The sequence below is a fragment of the Entelurus aequoreus genome, linkage group LG27 (assembly GCF_033978785.1).
Source record: "Entelurus aequoreus isolate RoL-2023_Sb linkage group LG27, RoL_Eaeq_v1.1, whole genome shotgun sequence".
NCBI lineage: Eukaryota > Metazoa > Chordata > Actinopteri > Syngnathiformes > Syngnathidae > Entelurus > Entelurus aequoreus.
Genome location: NC_084757.1, coordinates 17,718,827 through 17,736,271, shown reverse-complemented (window position 1 = coordinate 17,736,271; position 17,445 = coordinate 17,718,827). Strand labels below are relative to the sequence as shown.

Genomic DNA, 17,445 nt, shown 5'->3' with positions numbered 1-17,445 from the left:
CGCAGGGACACAACATTAGGTACACCTGCACTGCAGGTTCATATGTTTGTAAATCTGACTGTGATGATGCAGTCGTGCCTCACCAGACATTAACCTCACCGCACGCCACTGGTTCTCATGTGTCCAGGGACATATTCCCTGAGTTTATAAACATAACATAAATGTTAAAAAAATGAAATAAGATTTTGTGATGCTGAACAATATCGATAAAATCAGAGTAGTATTGACTAGATACGCTCGTGTACTTGGTATCATTACAGTGGATGTCAGGTGTAGATCCACCAATGGCGTTTGTTTACATTCGGGAAAGGCATCATTAGCGGTGACGCCGTTGAGCTACGGTGTGTAGTGAAGCATGTTTAGCTATTCCTCGTCCTGCAGGGATGATACTTGTAAGAAACGTACTTTATTTGTCACCATGGAGGCAAGGATTAGTCATTTAGAAGCTACTAATGCGGACATGTTGTTAAAGCACCTCTTCCTGAGGGCGTTTCAGAGTTATAACTTCACCTTTATTGTTAGTTTTTAAGCCAAAATGCGTCCATTCTCCCTTTTCTGTCTACACACTGTGTTGGCTTGTTAGTACTCTGTGATTGTGCGCTGCCGAACATGCTCCTCTGCTCGTAAACCAGCAATGTCATGACGTGACGATGACGGGTGGATGGGGGCATGGGGGACTGGTGCGCTTCAGAGGTGGTATAGTACCGAATATGATTCAATAGTATTGCGGTACAACCCTAGTACCTATATAACCGTAACAGGGGTGAAACGTGGCCTGTGTGTATGGGAATTCCACCATACCAGGATGAGTGATGAGATTTTATTATTGTTAGTACCATATTTTCCGTACCATAGGGCGCACCGGATTGTAAGGCGCACTGCCGATGAATGGTCTATTCAGGTCTTGTTTCATACAAAAGGCGCACCGGATTATAGGGCATATTAAAGGGGTCTTTTTTTTTTTCTAAATGTAAAAGCGGTGGTCTACATCAGTGGTCCCCAACCACCGGGCCGCGGACCGGTACGGTTGGTACTGGGCCGCACAAGAAATTTAAAAAAATAAAAAAATATATATATTTTTATTTTTTATTAAATCAACATAAAAAACAGAATATATAGATTATACATCAATATAGATCAATACAGTCTGCAGGGATACAGTCCGTAAGCACACATGATTGTATTTCTTTATAAAAAAAACCAAAAAAAAAACAGCCCCCCCCGGTCCGTGGGACAAATTTTCAAGCGTTGACCGATCCGCAGCTACAAAAAGGTTGGGGACCACTGGTCTACATAACATGTAATGGTGGTTCTTTGGTCAAAACGTTGCATAAATTATGTTTTACAGATCATCTTCAAGCAGCTTTCTGACAGTCGCTTTAGGATGCGCTGTTTTGTGGGCGGTCTTATTTACGTGGCTCACCTTCGACAGCGTCTTTTTCTTCCCCTCATCTTTGTTGTAGCGGTGTAGCGTGCAAGGACGGGAGTGGAAGAAGTGTCAAAATATCGCCCTAACTGTTTTAATGACATTCAGACTTTACTTAAATCAATAACGGAGCAGCATCTCCTCATCCGTGGCTCACTAGTGCAACAACAAAATGTGTCCCGTGAAAAACCATCCGACCGGAACTCTCTAATAACTAAAGTTCCTTGGGTGAATAAAGTAAACTCACTACACCGGTAGTTTTTAGCACTTCCATAGCGAGATATAAGTAAGAAATGGCAACAGCAGAGGATGAATGTCCTATAACAAGAAGATAGAGAAAAAGAAGAAGCTTATCGACTACGGCATCAGCACGGACTACAGCGCAAATTTTCAGGATTTATGCAGATCTCAAATACAGATCAGCAGGTACCAGAAGGTAAGAAAAGTTGGTTTTGCATAATATTGTGAAACAAAACGCCAGATAATATATCTGCTAATGGGTGCCATTTTGTGGTCCTTATACACCAGGGGTGGGCAATTAATTTTTACCGGGGGCTGCATGAGCAACCCGAGCACTGCTGGAGGGCCACACAGACAATATTTCAATTAAATGTTGCTCAAATTATTTTTGATATACCGTAAGATAGATAATAATAATAATAATAATATTTTCATTTAACGTAACTTATCTTTATACAAAAACAGATGGCTTCTGATGGTTTTATTTTTAACACTTTCTTACACAACACTTCCTGATGTATATTACAATACAAAAATTTCAATTTCTGTCACTTTATCCTGCATCCTCTTTGTTGTGAACGTAGCACGCCTGTAAGGTGATTGGCGAAGAAGGAGGAAGCGTTGCTGTTGCGGAAATGAGGAGTGAGGATTGGTTTTCCTTTTGGAAAGAACGAGATAAGTTGAGCTGTGTTAGTATAGCTTGCTCAATAAAAGTTTAAAAAGAGCATCAGACTTGGTGTGCACTTCTTCTGGACGCTACAATTGATGTCACAAGTGGGATGAAATGCCTCCCAGTTCGCCTCTGCCATCAAACCTGGGAGTCTTCATTGAGGGCGGAATTCCCCCCGTGGCAAGCAGCGTGGCTGCACCTGTAAACGCTGTCTCTCTCTCTCTCTCTTTCTCTGTCTCTCTCTGTCTCTCTCTCTCTCTTTGTGGCGAGCTCCTCACGTGGCACGTACCTCCCGATGACGTAGCACACAAACAGTGCAGTATGCGCAAAGTTTTACTTCTGCCACCAATTGTAGCGTCCAGAAGAAGTGCACACGTCCTCACTGTCTCCTCACTCCTCATTTACGCAACTCAAGAAGACAACATCAACTTCAGCAGGTCGTTACACTATATTCTTTAAACACAGCAACATGTGTACCACAAATAAGCACACGGCTTTACCTTTACTTGGCAGTCCATGTCTTGTTGAAAACACGCCATTCGTCATCAACTTTTCTCTTTTTAGCGTCTCTGGGATAACCGGGCATCACTTGTCGCTGTGCGCCTTCCCTCACAGGACATACGCACATATAACACTTTTCAAAATAAAAGCAGCACAGTTGTATTGCACGCACGACAAAGATGTTTTTTTTAATTTATTTTGTAATTTGTGATTGCCGCTGCGCGCACGAGCATACGTCCACACGGAAGTAATACAAATAACGCTTTTCAAAACAAAAGCAGCACCGTTGTATTGCACACTCGAAAAAGATACTTTTTAAAATGTATTTTGTAATTTTTAATTGGCCTCACGCGGGCCGGACAGGGACGTACAAAGGGCCGGATGCGGCCCGCGGGCCGCAGAATGCCCAGGTCTGTTATACACACACACCATAGTAATACTTGTATCTCTGACTACGGTAGCCGTAATGGGCCAACAATCCATCAAGCGGTGCGGCTTCAAAGTCGTACCAAATCTTTTTGACAGATTTTTGAGCGCCGTGTGTAATGTTCTTTATTTTCAATGGAACATTTATAGTTTTGGTATTGTTTACTGGCCTCACAGTGCAGTATACAGGTATCTCTTGTGTGACTACCATCTAGTGGTCACACTTATCATTACACCATGTACCAAATATATTTGCTTCGAGGTCGGTAAGCACAACCAGAATTATTCCGTACATTAGGCGCACCGGGTTAGAAGGCGCACTGTCGATTTTTGAGAAAATGAAAGGATTTTAAGTGCGCTTTATAGTTCGAAAAATACGGTAAAGTGATAGTTCGACATAACATTTCAGGTTAGCTTCTGACCCCGGATTTCCACTGTATGCGTAACAGCTGTGAAACGGCGCCACCACGGCGGTAGATCTATTCCCCCTCAAGTCGATTTCCTTCGTCACCAAATCCCTTGCACACAGCAACATTCCTGCGCTAAATATACGCAGAGCTTCTGTATTTGCCAGATATGGTGGATCAGTTTAGCTAAAATCTGTTTGTGTAATTATCATCAAGTCATACACAAACACCAAATATTTTATCCCGTTTACTTTCAAAATAAAATACGCTGTTTGTTGTTTTGAAGGCGGATCGTATCTAGCACTTTGAAACGTCCTAATGGGACTTGTCTAATATTATAGTCTATTACATATAGTCGTTGACATGACTAGATGAGGACATGCTGATTCTGGGGGTCTAAAATCAAGTAATCATAGCACAGGCATATACTGGACAGCGGGAGTTGAATGAGATCTGTGTGTGTGTTGTGTGTTGTGTGTTTGTGTGTGTGTGTGTGTGTGTGTGTGTGTGTGTGTGTGTGTGTGTGTGTGTGTGTGTGTGTGTGTGTGTGTGTGTGTGTGTGTGTGTGTGTGTGTGTGTGTGTGTGTGTGTACACGTCACTCACCAGGGATGATGTTACTGATGTGTTGTTGCTTGCCACAAAAAGAAAAATGTCGTTCTGCAAGGCAAAACCGTCGATTGGCGGACGGCGGTGACGTTCCGTGGCGGCGCCATTCAGCAGCCCTTACGCATCCAGTGGAAATCTGGGGTGAGAGTCCGGTGTGCAGCCTAAAGAAGAATTCAGATGTACATGTTACCGGTACCAAAATGTACGTATACTTTTCTAAATAAAGGGGACCACAAAAAATTGCACTATTGGCATTATTTTAACAATAAATCTTAGGGTACATTAAACATATGTTTCTTATTGAAAGTTTGTCCTTAAATAAAATAGTGAACATACAAGACAACTTGTCTTATATTAGTAAGTAAACAAACAAAGGCTCTTAATTGGTCTTTTTAAATATGCAGTAACATATTGTGTCATTTTCCATTCTATTATTTTGTCAAAAATATTAAGGACAAGTGGTAGAAAATTAATATTTAATCTATTTGTTCATTTACTGTTAATATCTGCTTACTTTCTCTTTTAACGTGTTCTATCTACACTTCTGTTAAAATGTATTAATCACTTATTCTTCTGTTGTTTGATACTTTACATTAGTTTTGGATGGTACCACACATTTAGGTATCAGTCCGATACCAAGTAGTTACAGGATCATACATTGGTCATATTCAAAGTCCTCATGTCCTGAGTTTATAAACATAATATACGTTTTTAAAAAACAAAAGATGTTGTGATGCCAAAAAATATTGATGTAATCATAGTAGTATCGACTAGATACGCTCCTGTACTTGGTATCATTACAGTGGATGTTAGGTGTCGATCCACCAATGGCGTTTGTTTACATTTCGATGCAGGTGAGCTACGTAGTGAAGCATGTTTAGCTATTCCTCGTCCTGCAGAGATGATACTTGTAAGAAACGTACTTTATTTGTCGCCATGGAGGTGAGGATTAGTGATTTTGAAGAAGCTGTGATTGTGCGCTGCCGAACATGCTCGTCTGCTTGTAAACCAGCAATGTCACAACGTGATGACGACAGGGGGGGTGGAGGCGGCATAGTACCGAATATGATTCATCAGTATCGTGGTACTATACTAATACCGGTATACCGTACAACCCTAGTATGGTATTGTTTTCGGACATGCTTAAAGGGGACCCACTGTGATTGATGATATGATTTTCATATTTCTGATTTATAAGTGTTGCAATGTTGGCCATTATGAAATTAGATTCGCCGCTAAAATGAAATGTTAACTTGGTTTGAGGAAACAGAAGATAAGGTAGGATGAAGTATTATTATCATCTAAATGTGGCATGTGCAAAATAACACCAACGTACGACATTGTTGTAACATTAATGTGGCGCTGTATCTATCGGTCTTCCTAATAGGACTCGAAAGGGCACTTGATTTCATAATGCATGTGGGGGCTGGGTAGCCATTGTTGCTGGCCAAAGCTTTGTTGCATGGCTGTACTCAACCAGCGGTAATGTGAGACAGAGCAAGAAAATTGATTAAAACAGATTGTAGGAAAAAAAATAAATCATGGTACTCTACTGAAACAAACTTGAAAAAATATAAAGTTAATGGTATTGATCCATATCATAGGGACGGCGTGGCGAAGTTGGTAGAGTGGCCGTGCCAGCAATCGGAGTGTTGCTGGTTACTGGGGTTCAATCCCCACCTTCTACCATCCTAGTCACGTCCGTTGTGTCCTTGGGCAAGACACTTCACCCTTGCTCCTGATGGCTGCTGGTTAGCGCCTTGCATGGCAGCTCCCGCCATCAGTGTGTGAATGTGTGTGTGAATGGATGAATGTGGAAATACTGTCAAAGCGCTTTGAGTACCTTGAAGGTAGAAAAGCGCTATACAAGTATAACCCATTTATCATTTATTTATTTATATCAGAACGTCCAACAGATGATTTGATGTATCTCAATCGTCAACGGAGTCAGTTTATATAGAGGCCAAACATTTCGGAATATAAAGTCGGTAAAGGCTCACGAACGATTCCTCCTCCCCTTTAGCTATGCTAGATAGTCCCTCAAAAGATCCCTGAAAAGAAAAATCTTCAAAAGCGGACAGAAAAGCAAACGACATAGTGATGGGAGCCAAAATCACTGGGGCTAGAGTCACTGGGAGCGGGGCTAAGAAAAAACTGTCATCTGGCACATTTTTGTTATGTTTTGGAGGGAGTGTAGACGGCACAGACCACAAGGGGGCATAGTTAAGCTCTATGTTTTATTTGTACATATAGCATATATATAAATATAAATCTTAGCTTGGCTAACACTAACAGCCTACCAAATGCTACGTGTGCAACAGACCAAAACAAGCTTTGATTCAAACTTACCAGTGTGAAAATGCCATGAACAGGTGATGTTGTTAAAAGTGATGTTTGATCATCTCACAGCTGTTATCCAGGCTATTCATTGTCTCTTTATTAACTTATTTACCCAACTTCCTTGGCTGTGCTTCTAATGACAGCGGTAATGACAACCACTGTGCAGTTAATGATGCCGTACGTTCGCGGCAAGTTTTGAACTTGTTAAAGAAAAGAAAATAGAGTCTTGCATTCAGCCCCATGTAAATAGGGTTATTTAGGTGCCAGCAAGAACCACAATGCATGGTGTTTTCCTGTCACACTTTTAATCCCTACAGTATATTGCGACTGGTAAATCGATATATGGTTTATGAAGTTTCAGGTCTGGAAAAAAATGTTGATGAAAAATTAACTTTGTTTTTAAGATATATATTTTTAACTGTATACAACTTCAAAAGACTTTTGGGAAGGGTGGGGTGTTGAGGGTTTCCATTGCAATATAAGGGGAACAACTCCACAAACAAACAGATCCTAAATGTGAGTGTTGAGCAAAATTACGCACATTTTTTTACCAAAGTATCCGATCGAATACATTATATCTCTAAGTGTGTTAAATATAGATCAATATATCATAGGTTCCTTATAACAAGTTCCAGCGAGGAACAAAGTTACAAAAACTACAAAATTCAACATCTCTGAAAAGAAGTAGGAAGAAGCAGACCTTATTTAACACTTCCCCTTCTCAAATGTCTCACCAAATATTTATAATTCCTTCACTTCCTGTATTTTAATATTTCAATTTTCTACAAAACCCCAAAACCAGTGAAGTTGGCACGTTGTGTAAATCGTAAATAAAAACAGAATAGAATACAATGATCTGCAAATGCTTTTCAACCTATATTCAATTGAATAGGCTGCAAAGACAAGATACTTAATGTTCGAACTGGTAAACGTTGTTATTTTTTGCAAATATTAGCTCATTTGGAATTTGATGCCTGCAACATGTTTCAAAAAAGCTGGCACAAGTCGCAAAAAAGACTGAGAAAGTTGAAAAATGCTCATGAAACACTTTTTTGGAACATCCCACAGGTGAACAGGCTAATTGGGAACAGCTGGGTGCCATGGTTAGGTATAAAAGCAGCTTCCATGAAATGCTCAGTCATTCACAAACAAGGATGGGGTGAGGGTCACCACTTTGTGAACAAATGCGTGAGCAAATTGTCTAACAGTTTAAGAACAACATTTCTCAACCAGTTATTGCAAGGAATTTAGGGATTTCACCATCTACGGTCTTTAATATCATCAAAAGGTTCAGAGAATCTGGAGAAATTCCTGCACGTAAGCGATGATATTACGGACCTTCAATCCCTCAGGCGGTACTGCATCAAAAAGCAACATCAATGTGTAAAGGATATCACCACATGGGGTCAGGAACACTTCAGAAAACCACTGTCAGTAACTACAGTTCTTGGCTACATCTGTAAGTGCAAGTTAAAACTCTACTATGCAAAGCCAAAGCCATTTATCAACAACACCCCGAAACGCCGCCGGCTTCGCTGGGCCCGAGCTCATCTAAGATGGACTGATGCAAAGTGGAAAAGTGTTCTGTGGTCTGACGAGTCCACATTTCAAATTGTTTTTGGAAACTGTGGACGTCGTGTCCTCCGGAACAAAGAGGAAAAGAACCATCTGGATTTTTATAGGCGCAAAGTTCAAAAGCCAGCATCTGTGATTGTATGGGGGTGTATTAGTGCCCAAGGCATAGGTAACTTACATTCTGTGAAGGCACCATTAATGCTGAAAGGTACATATGTAACAGTCAGTGTTCTGCGTTGTGTATCTTCTTAGTGAGGCGCACACACCGGAGTTGAATCATGGGGATTTATTCACCTTTTTTTGGAAAAAAACAAAAACAGGGCGTCACACACGAGCGTCAGTGCTCACTCAAATCAATTATATATGTTTAAACGTGGAAATGGAAATAATAATAATAATAATAATAATAATAAGGGTCAATAAAGCATAAAATAGTCTGAAATAAATTAATTAAATAAAACACAGTATATAAAATATATACTTCAGCAAATAACAATGTATATTAAGGAAAAGGGTCCTTAAATGTGCAGCAATACACCTCATCTTTCCCACCCACATCAATTATTTTTATATTTTTTATACAATAAACTATGCCAAAAAAACTCATAACAGACATATCTTTTTTTGGAAAAAAACAAAAACAGGGCGTCACACACAGTCCACGGCAAACAGAATCCCTCTACACTAAAGAATAAAGAAAAAAATACACACTCATATTAATGCTACAGCGGCACACAAGATGTCCACACAGACACACAGCAGAGCCCCTGACCCGTGCACAAACTCATGAGACAGGAGACCCCGCAACAACTGCCGCTAGCAGTAAGCTAATCAAGCTAATCCACACAACCTTTAGCATACAAAAGTTCGTTTTTTTCAACAATTCAACAACCATTCGGGAATTCAACACGCATGCACACCAACAAGTCACAAAACAGTGTGCATTCCCACAAAACACTTTTAAAAACGACAACCAAAAAGTTTATAAAAAAACAAAAGGAGAGAGACATAAACGTGACTTACCAGCTCCGAGCGTCAGTGCTCACTGAAACCGGTCACAAAGGTGCGACGCCAAATCACCCCCCAGGGAAACAAAAAGGTATGTAACGGAAAATAATACAGTGGAACCTATTTACAATGAGAAACACTTTTGGGGAAGTTCACAACAAAAAATGATGTGAATAATTGACCAAAATTAAAATAAAATAAAATAAAATTTAGCTCGGCTACACATACAGGTTTTGGAGCAACATATTTTGCTATGGAACAACATATTTTGCTATCCAAGCAACGTTATCATGGACGCCCCTGCTTATTTCAGCAAGACAATGCCAAGCCACATTCTGCACGTGTTACAACAGCGTGGCTTCATAGTAAGAGAGTGCGGGTACTATACTGGCCTGCCTGTAGTCCAGACCTGTCTCCCATTGAAAATGTGTTGTGCATTATGAAGCCTAAAATACCACATCGGAGACCCCGGACTGTTGAACAACTTAAGCTGTACACATACTTGCCAACCTTGAGACCTCCAATATCGGGGGGGGCGTGGTTAAGGGCGTGGTTAAGAGGAGAGTATATTTACAGCTAGAATTCACCAACTCAAGTATTTAATATATATATATATATATATATATATATATATATATATATATATATATATATATATATATATATATATATATATATATATATATATATATATATATATATATATGTATGTATGTATGTATGTATGTATGTATGTATGTATATATATATATATATATATATATATATATATATATATATATATATATATATATATATATATATATAAATACTTGACTTTCAGTGAATTATAGCTTTATATATATATATATATATATATTTATTTATTTTATTATATATATAAATAAAAGAAATACTTGAATTTTAGTGTTCATTTATTTACACATATACACACACACACACAACACTCATCTACTCATTGTTGTACTTGAAAGTACAATTGTCATGATCCGTGGGCCGGATCATGTTTTTGTGTTTTCTGTTAGTTTTGGACTCCTTTTGTTATTGCTTGTGCACCTGTGGGTTTGTTTCGTCACCATGGTTACTTATTATTTTCACCTGCCACTTGTGTTCCCGATGCGCACCTGTTTGCCATCACTGACACTATTTAAACCTGCCTTTTTGTTCACTCGTCCTGTTCTCCTTGTTTGCGGTAAGCATCAGTTACGTTTTCTGTATTCATGTTCCCGACTCTTGTGCTAGTGTTAGCCTTAGCTTCCCGTGCGTTCGGCACGCTTTTCTTTTGCTTGTTTTTCTGTTTGGCTATGATTTATATTAATTAAACCATCTCTTACCTTCACGTTTTTGTCCGGAGTGTTCGTGTTGCACTGGAAGAACGATCCCGCACAAATATGCGACCCCCACGTGACAACAATGCTTTGTTAAAGGCCTACTGAAACCCACTACTACCGACCACACAGTCTGATAGTTTATATATCAATGATGAAATCTTAACATTGCAACACATGCCAATACGGCCGGGTTAACTTATAAAGTGCAATTTTAAAATTCCCGCCACACAAAAAGCCTTCGGAGGATGAGTATGCGCGTGACGTCAATCATTGAACCGGAAGTATTGGTACTCCATTGAATACAATACAAAAAAGCTCTGTTTTCATTTCATAATTCCACAGTATTCTGGACATCTGTATTGGTGAATCTTTTGCAATTTGTTTAATGAACAATGAAGACTGCAAAGAAGAACGTTGTAGGTGGGATCGGTGTATAGCGGCAGCTGTAGCAACACAACAAGGATTACTCACTTGGATAGCAGACGCGCTAGCCGATGCTAACCGGCCACCGCACGGATGATCGGGTGAAGTCCTTCGTCGCGCCGTCAATCGCTGGAACGCAGGTGAGCACGGGTGTTGATGAGCTGGGCAGATGAGGGCTGGCTGGCGTGGGTGGAGCGCTAATGTTTTTATCATAGCTCTGTGAGGTCCGGTTGCTAAGTTGCTAAGTTAGCCTTAGCGTCGTTAGCAACAGCATTGTTAAGCTTTGCCAGGCTGAGATCTATTAACCGTGTAGTTACATGTACATGGTTTAATACTATTGTTGATCTTCTGTCTATCCTTCCAGTCAGGGATTTATTTATTTTGTTTCTATCTGCATTTGAGACAGATGCTATCATGTTAGCTCGTAGCTATCACGTTAGCTCGTAGCTAATGCTAATGAGCTTCGTCGATGTATTGTCGTGGAGATACAAGTCACTGTTAATGTCCATTTCGGGTTCTCGACTCTTATTTTCAAGAGGATATAGTATCCGAGGTGGTTTAAAATACAAATCCGTGACCCACAATAGAAAAAGGAGAGAGTGTGGAATCCAATGAGCCAGCTTGTACCTAAGTTACGGTCAGAGCGAAAAAAAAAATGTATTTCACTGCATTCTAGTCCGTCACTCTAACGTTCCTCGTCCACGAATCTTTCATCCTCGCTCAAATTAATGGGGTAATGGTCCGAATAACTCTAGCTGCGTTGAAAACAATAGGAAAATATGAGGGAGTGAACAACTGACAACGTCATCACGCTACTTCCGGTAGGGGCAAGGTTTTTTTTATCAGAGACCAAAAGTTGCGAACTTTATCGACGTTGTTCTATACTAAATCCTTCAGCAAAAATATGGCAATATCGCAAAATGATCAAGTATGACACATAGAATGGATCTGCTATCCCCGTTTAAATAAAAAAAATTCATTTCAGTAGGCCTTTAAGGGTTGAATTGTCCATCCTCTTTCTATTCTCTGTCACTATTTTTCTAACCATGCTGAACACCCTCTCTGATGATGCATTGCTGTGTGGCACGCACAAAAGTGCTTTCATCAAATGCACGAGTGTGGAATCTTCCATCTCTCCCTAGCATGGCCCAAAACCGGTCAATCCTTGCTTCCTGGGGAAGATCTTCCCTGGCAAGCAATTGGTACTCCAGTACTTGTACCCGGAGGCTGGTCAGGTCCAATCGCAGCTGCGGCAAAGTTTTTTTGGGCGGGGCGTGGCCTCCAGCTCCGGCTGAATACCGGGAGTTTGTCGGGAGAAAATCTCTGTCGGGAGGTTGTCGGGAGAGGCGCTGAATATCGGGATTCTCCCGCTAAAAACGGGAGGGTTGGCAAGTATGGCTGTACATCAAGCAAGAATGGGAAAGAATTCCACCTGAAAAGCTTCAAAAATTGGTCTCCTCAGTTCCCAAACGTTTACTGAGTGTTGTTAAAAGGAAAGGCCATGTAACACAGTGGTAAATATGCCCCTGTGCCAACTTTTTTGCAATGTGTTGCTGCCATTAAATTGTAAGTAAATGATTATTTGCAACAAAAAAAAAATTAAGTTTCTCAGTTCAAACATTAAATATCTTGTCTTTGCAGTCTATTCAATTGAATATAAGTCTAAAAGGATTTGCAAATCATTGTATTTTGTTTTTATTTACGAATTACACAAAGTGCCAACTTCCCTGGTTTTGGGTTTTGTAGATGTTATACCATATCCGTCCATCTATATTCTGAATGAGTAATCATTATTGGATAACAATGGAAAACATCATTCAGTGACAAAAATAAAAACATGCATAGTTTTAAAATTGCATCACGAAACCAACAAAACAAACCACGTTTCATTAAAGGCCTACTGAAACCCACTACTACCGACCACGCAGTCTGATAGTTTATATATCAATGATGAAATCTTAACATTATAACACATGCCAATACGGCCGGGTTAACTTATAAAGTGACATTTTAAATTTGCCGCTAAACTTCCGGTTCGAAACGCCTCTGAGGATGACGTATGCGTGTGACGTAGCCCGGCGAACACGGGTATGCCTTCCACATTGAAGCCGATACGAAAAAGCTCTGTTTTCATTTCATAATTCCACAGTATTCTGGACATCTGTGTTCGTGAATCTGTTTCAATCATGTGCATTGCATTATGGAGAAGGAAGCCGAGCAAGCAAAGAAGAAAGTTGTCGGTGCGAAATGGACGTATTTTTCGAACGTAGTCAGCCACAACAGTACACAGCCGGCGCTTCTTTGTTTACATTCCCGAAAGATGCAGTCAAGATGGAAGAACTCGGATAACAGAGACTCTAACCAGGAGGACTTTTGATTTGGATACACAGACGCCTGTAGAGAACTGGGACAACACAGACTCTTACCAGGATTACTTTGATTTGGATGACAAAGACGCAGACGTGCTACTGTGAGTATGCAGCTTTGGCTTTTTTTTGCGTATGTACGTAACTTTTTTAAAATATATAAGCTTTATGAACCTTGGGTTAGGTGAACGGTCTTTTGGGCTGAGTGATTGTGTGTGTTGATCATGTGTTTGAATTGTATTGGCGTGTTCTATGGAGCTAGGAGCTAGCAGAGGAGCTAGGAGCTAGCATAACACGTACCGTACCGTACGTGCGCGTCACGTATGTAACTTTTTAAAAATATATAAGCTTTATGAACCTTGGGTTAGGTGAACGGTCTTTTGGGCTGAGTGATTGTGTGTGTTGATCGGGTGTTTGAATTGTATTGGCGTGTTCTATGGAGCTAGGAGCTAGCAGAGCAGCTAGGAGCTAGCATAACAAACACGCAGGTGTTATTATGCAGGATTAATTTGTGGCATATTAAATATAAGCCTGGTTGTGTTGTGGCTAATAGAGTATATATATGTCTTGTGTTTATTTACTGTTGTAGTCATTCCCAGCTGAATATCAGGTACCGTGAGTATGCAGCCTTGGCTGCTAAACATTCGATAACTTGACCGTATGTGCGCGTCACGTACGTAACTTTTTAAAAATATATAAGCTTTATGAACCTTGGGTTAGGTAAACGGTCTTTTGGGCTGAGTAATTGTGTGTGTTGATCAGGTGTTTGAATTGTATTGGCGTGTTCTATGGAGCTAGGAGCTAGCAGAGGAGCTAGGAGCTAGCATAACAAACACGCAGGTGTTTTTATGCAGGATTAATTTGTGGCATATTAAATATAAGCCTGGTTGTGTTGTGGCTAATAGAGTATATATATGTCTTGTGTTTATTTACTGTTGTAGTCATTCACAGCTGAATATCAGGTCACCCCCGGCTCTCACAGCATCTTCCCTATCTGAATAGCTTCAACTCCCCACTAGTCCTTCACTTGCACTTTACTCATCCACAAATCTTTCATCCTCGCTCAAATTAATGGGGAAATTGTCGCTTTCTCGGTCCGAATCTCTCTCACTTCATGCGGCCATCATTGTAAACAATAGGAAACTTTGCGTATATGTTCAACTGACTACGTCACGCTACTTCCGGTAGGTGCAAGCCTTTTTTTTATCAGATACCAAAAGTTGCAATCTTTATTGTCGTTGTTCTATACTAAATCCTTTCAGCAAAAATATGGCAATATCGCGAAATGATCAAGTATGACACATAGAATAGATCTGCTATCCCCGTTTAAATAAAAAAAATTCATTTCAGTAGGCCTTTAAGTTTCAATAGGGGAAGCTGACATATTAACGACACCCTACAGTACCGTATTTTCCAGACTATAAGGCGCACTTAAAATATTTTTTTTCCCTTATAACTCAACAGTGCGCCTTATAACCCGGTGCGCCTAATGTAAGGAATAAGTATTGTTGAGTTTACCCACCTCGAAGCAATTTTATTTGGTACATGGTGTAATAGTAAGTGTGACCAGTAGATGGCAGTCAAACATAAGAGATACGTGTAGGCTGCACCGTTTGATGTGCCTCAACATAGGAGTATTATTATGGTGAGTGTATAAGGTAAAACATATTATCTGCCGTTTTGTTTCGCAATATTATGCAAAAGCAACTTTTTTTTACCTTCTGGTACCTACTGATCTGTATTTGGGATCTGCATAAGTCCTGAAAAATTGCATGCGTCCGCCTTTGTAGTCCGTTTCGACGCCGTAGTGGATAAGCTTCTTCTTTTTCTCTATCTTCTTGTTATAGGACATTCATCCTCCGCTGTTGCCATTTCTAATCAAAATCAGAATCAGAATACCTTTAGTCATTGTATGGAAACAACGAAATTGGACATATAATTCAATCAATCAATCAATCAATGTTTATTTATATAGCCCTAAATCACAAGTGTCTCAAAGGGCTGTACAAGCCACAACGACATCCTCGGTACAGAGCCCACATACGGGCAAGGAAAAGTCACCCCAGTGGGACGTCAGTGTGAATGACTATGAGAAACCTTGGAGAGGACCGCATATGTGGGTAACCCCCCCCCCCCCCCCCCCCCCCCCCCTCTAGGGGAGACCAAAAGCAATGGATGTCGAGTGGGTCTGACATAATATTGTGAAAGTCCAACACATCAGCGAGAGTCCAGTCCATAGTGGGGCCAGCAGGAACCATCCCGAGTGGAGACGAGTCAGCAGCGTAGAGATGTCCCCATCTGATGAACAGGCTAGCGGTCCACCCCGGGTTTGGAGCAGAGCAGAAAAGAAAAGAAAAGAAACGGCAGATCAACTGGTCTAAAAAGGGAGTCTATTTAAAGGCTAGAGTATACAAATGAGTTTTAAGATGAGACTTAAATGCTTCTACTGAGGTAGCATCTCTAACTTTTACCGGGAGGGCATTCCATAGTATTGGAGCCCGAATAGAAAACGCTCTATAGCCCGCAGACTTTTTTTGGGCTCTGGGAATCACTAATAAGCCGGAGTTCTTTGAACGCAGATTTCTTGCCGGGACATATGGTACAATACAATCGGCAAGATAGGCAGGAGCTTGACCGTGTAGTATTTTATACGTAAGTAGTAAAACCTTAAAGTCGCATCTTAGGTGCACAGGAAGCCAGTGCAAGTGAGCCAGTATAGGCGTAATATGATCAAACTTTCTTGTTTTTGTCAAAAGTCTAGCAGCCGCATTTTGTACCATCTGTAATCTTTTAATGCTAGACATAGGGAGGCCCGAAAATAAAACGTTACAGTAATCGAGAAGAGATGTAACGAACGCATGGATAATGATCTCAGCATCGCTTGTGGACAAAATGGGACGAATTTTAGCGATATTACAGAGATGAAAGAAGGCCGTTTTAGTAACACTCTTAATGTGCGACTCAAACGAGAGAGTTGGGTCGAAGATAATACCCAGATTCTTTACAGAGTCACCTTGTTTAATTGTTTGGTTGTCAAATGTTAAGGTGGTATTTTTAAATAGATGTCGGTGTTGAGCAGGACCGATAATCAGCATTTCCGTTTTCTTAGCGTTGAGTTGCAAAAAGTTACGGACATCCATTGTTTAATTTCATTAAGACACGCCTCCAGCTGACTACAATCCGGCGTGTTGGTCAGCTTTAGGGGCATGTAGAGTTGGGTGTCATCAGCATAACAGTGAAAGCTAACACCGTATTTGCGTATGATGTCACCTAGCGGCAGCATGTAAATACTAAAGAGTGCAGGGCCAAGAACCGAACCCTGGGGAACTCCGCACGTTACCTTACCATAGTCCGAGGTCACATTGTTATGGGAGACACACTGCATCCTGTCAGTAAGATAAGAGTTAAACCAAGACAAGGCTAAGTCTGTCATCCCAATACGCGTTTTGATACGCTCTAATAAAATATTATGATCAACAGTATCGAAAGCGGCGCTAAGATCAAGAAGCAGCAACATAGATGAAGCATCAGAATCCATCGTTAGCAATAGATCATTAGTCATTTTTGCGAGGGCTGTCTCCGTAGAGTGATTTGCCCTGAAACCGGATTGAAAAGGTTCACAGAGATTGTTAGACGCTAAGTGTTCATTTAGCTGCTGTGCTACAATTTTTTCGAAGATTTTCGAGATAAACGGAAGGTGGGACACCGGCCGGTAGTTTACCAGGAGATCAGGATCGAGGTTAGGTCTTTTGAGTAGAGGATGAATAACCGCTTTTTCGAATGCTAGGGGAACAGTGCCAGAGGAAAGTGATAAGTTTATAATATTTAAGACTGATGGACCTAGTAATACAAAAAGCTCCTTGATAAGTTTCCCAGGAATTGGGTCAAGTAAACATGTTGTTTGTTTTGTCCCATTTACACATTTTGACAATTCCTCCTATATACAGTCGTATCTGTGTTAATAGAAACCAGTTGTAGCTGAGATGCATTGTCTTTAATCTCTTTTCTAATGACTTCAATTTTCTTATTAAAGAAATTCATAAAGTCATCTGCTGAGTGGGTGGAGCTACTGGGAGAAGTCCCTTGTTGGGTTAGCGATGCTACTGTACTAAACAGAAATTTAGG

The 17,445-nt window shown here is 40.4% G+C and overlaps 1 protein-coding gene across 11 annotated transcripts in view; it reads right to left on the bottom strand.

Moving 5' to 3' along the window:
- The window catches only part of ncanb (neurocan b), a 567,283-nt gene that overhangs the window by 539,257 nt on the left and 10,581 nt on the right, over positions 1–17,445 (bottom strand). For 4 of the 11 annotated variants that reach the window (XM_062039076.1, XM_062039079.1, XM_062039077.1 and 1 more), the window contains exons 1-2: positions 15,053–15,090; positions 4,275–4,438 (exon numbers count right to left, since the gene is read on the bottom strand). In XM_062039076.1, coding sequence (XP_061895060.1) covers positions 4,275–4,438; positions 15,053–15,075 — 187 coding nt within the window. In that variant the 5' untranslated portion in view covers positions 15,076–15,090. The other 7 variants (XM_062039081.1, XM_062039087.1, XM_062039082.1 and 4 more) reach the window with 5 other exon arrangements.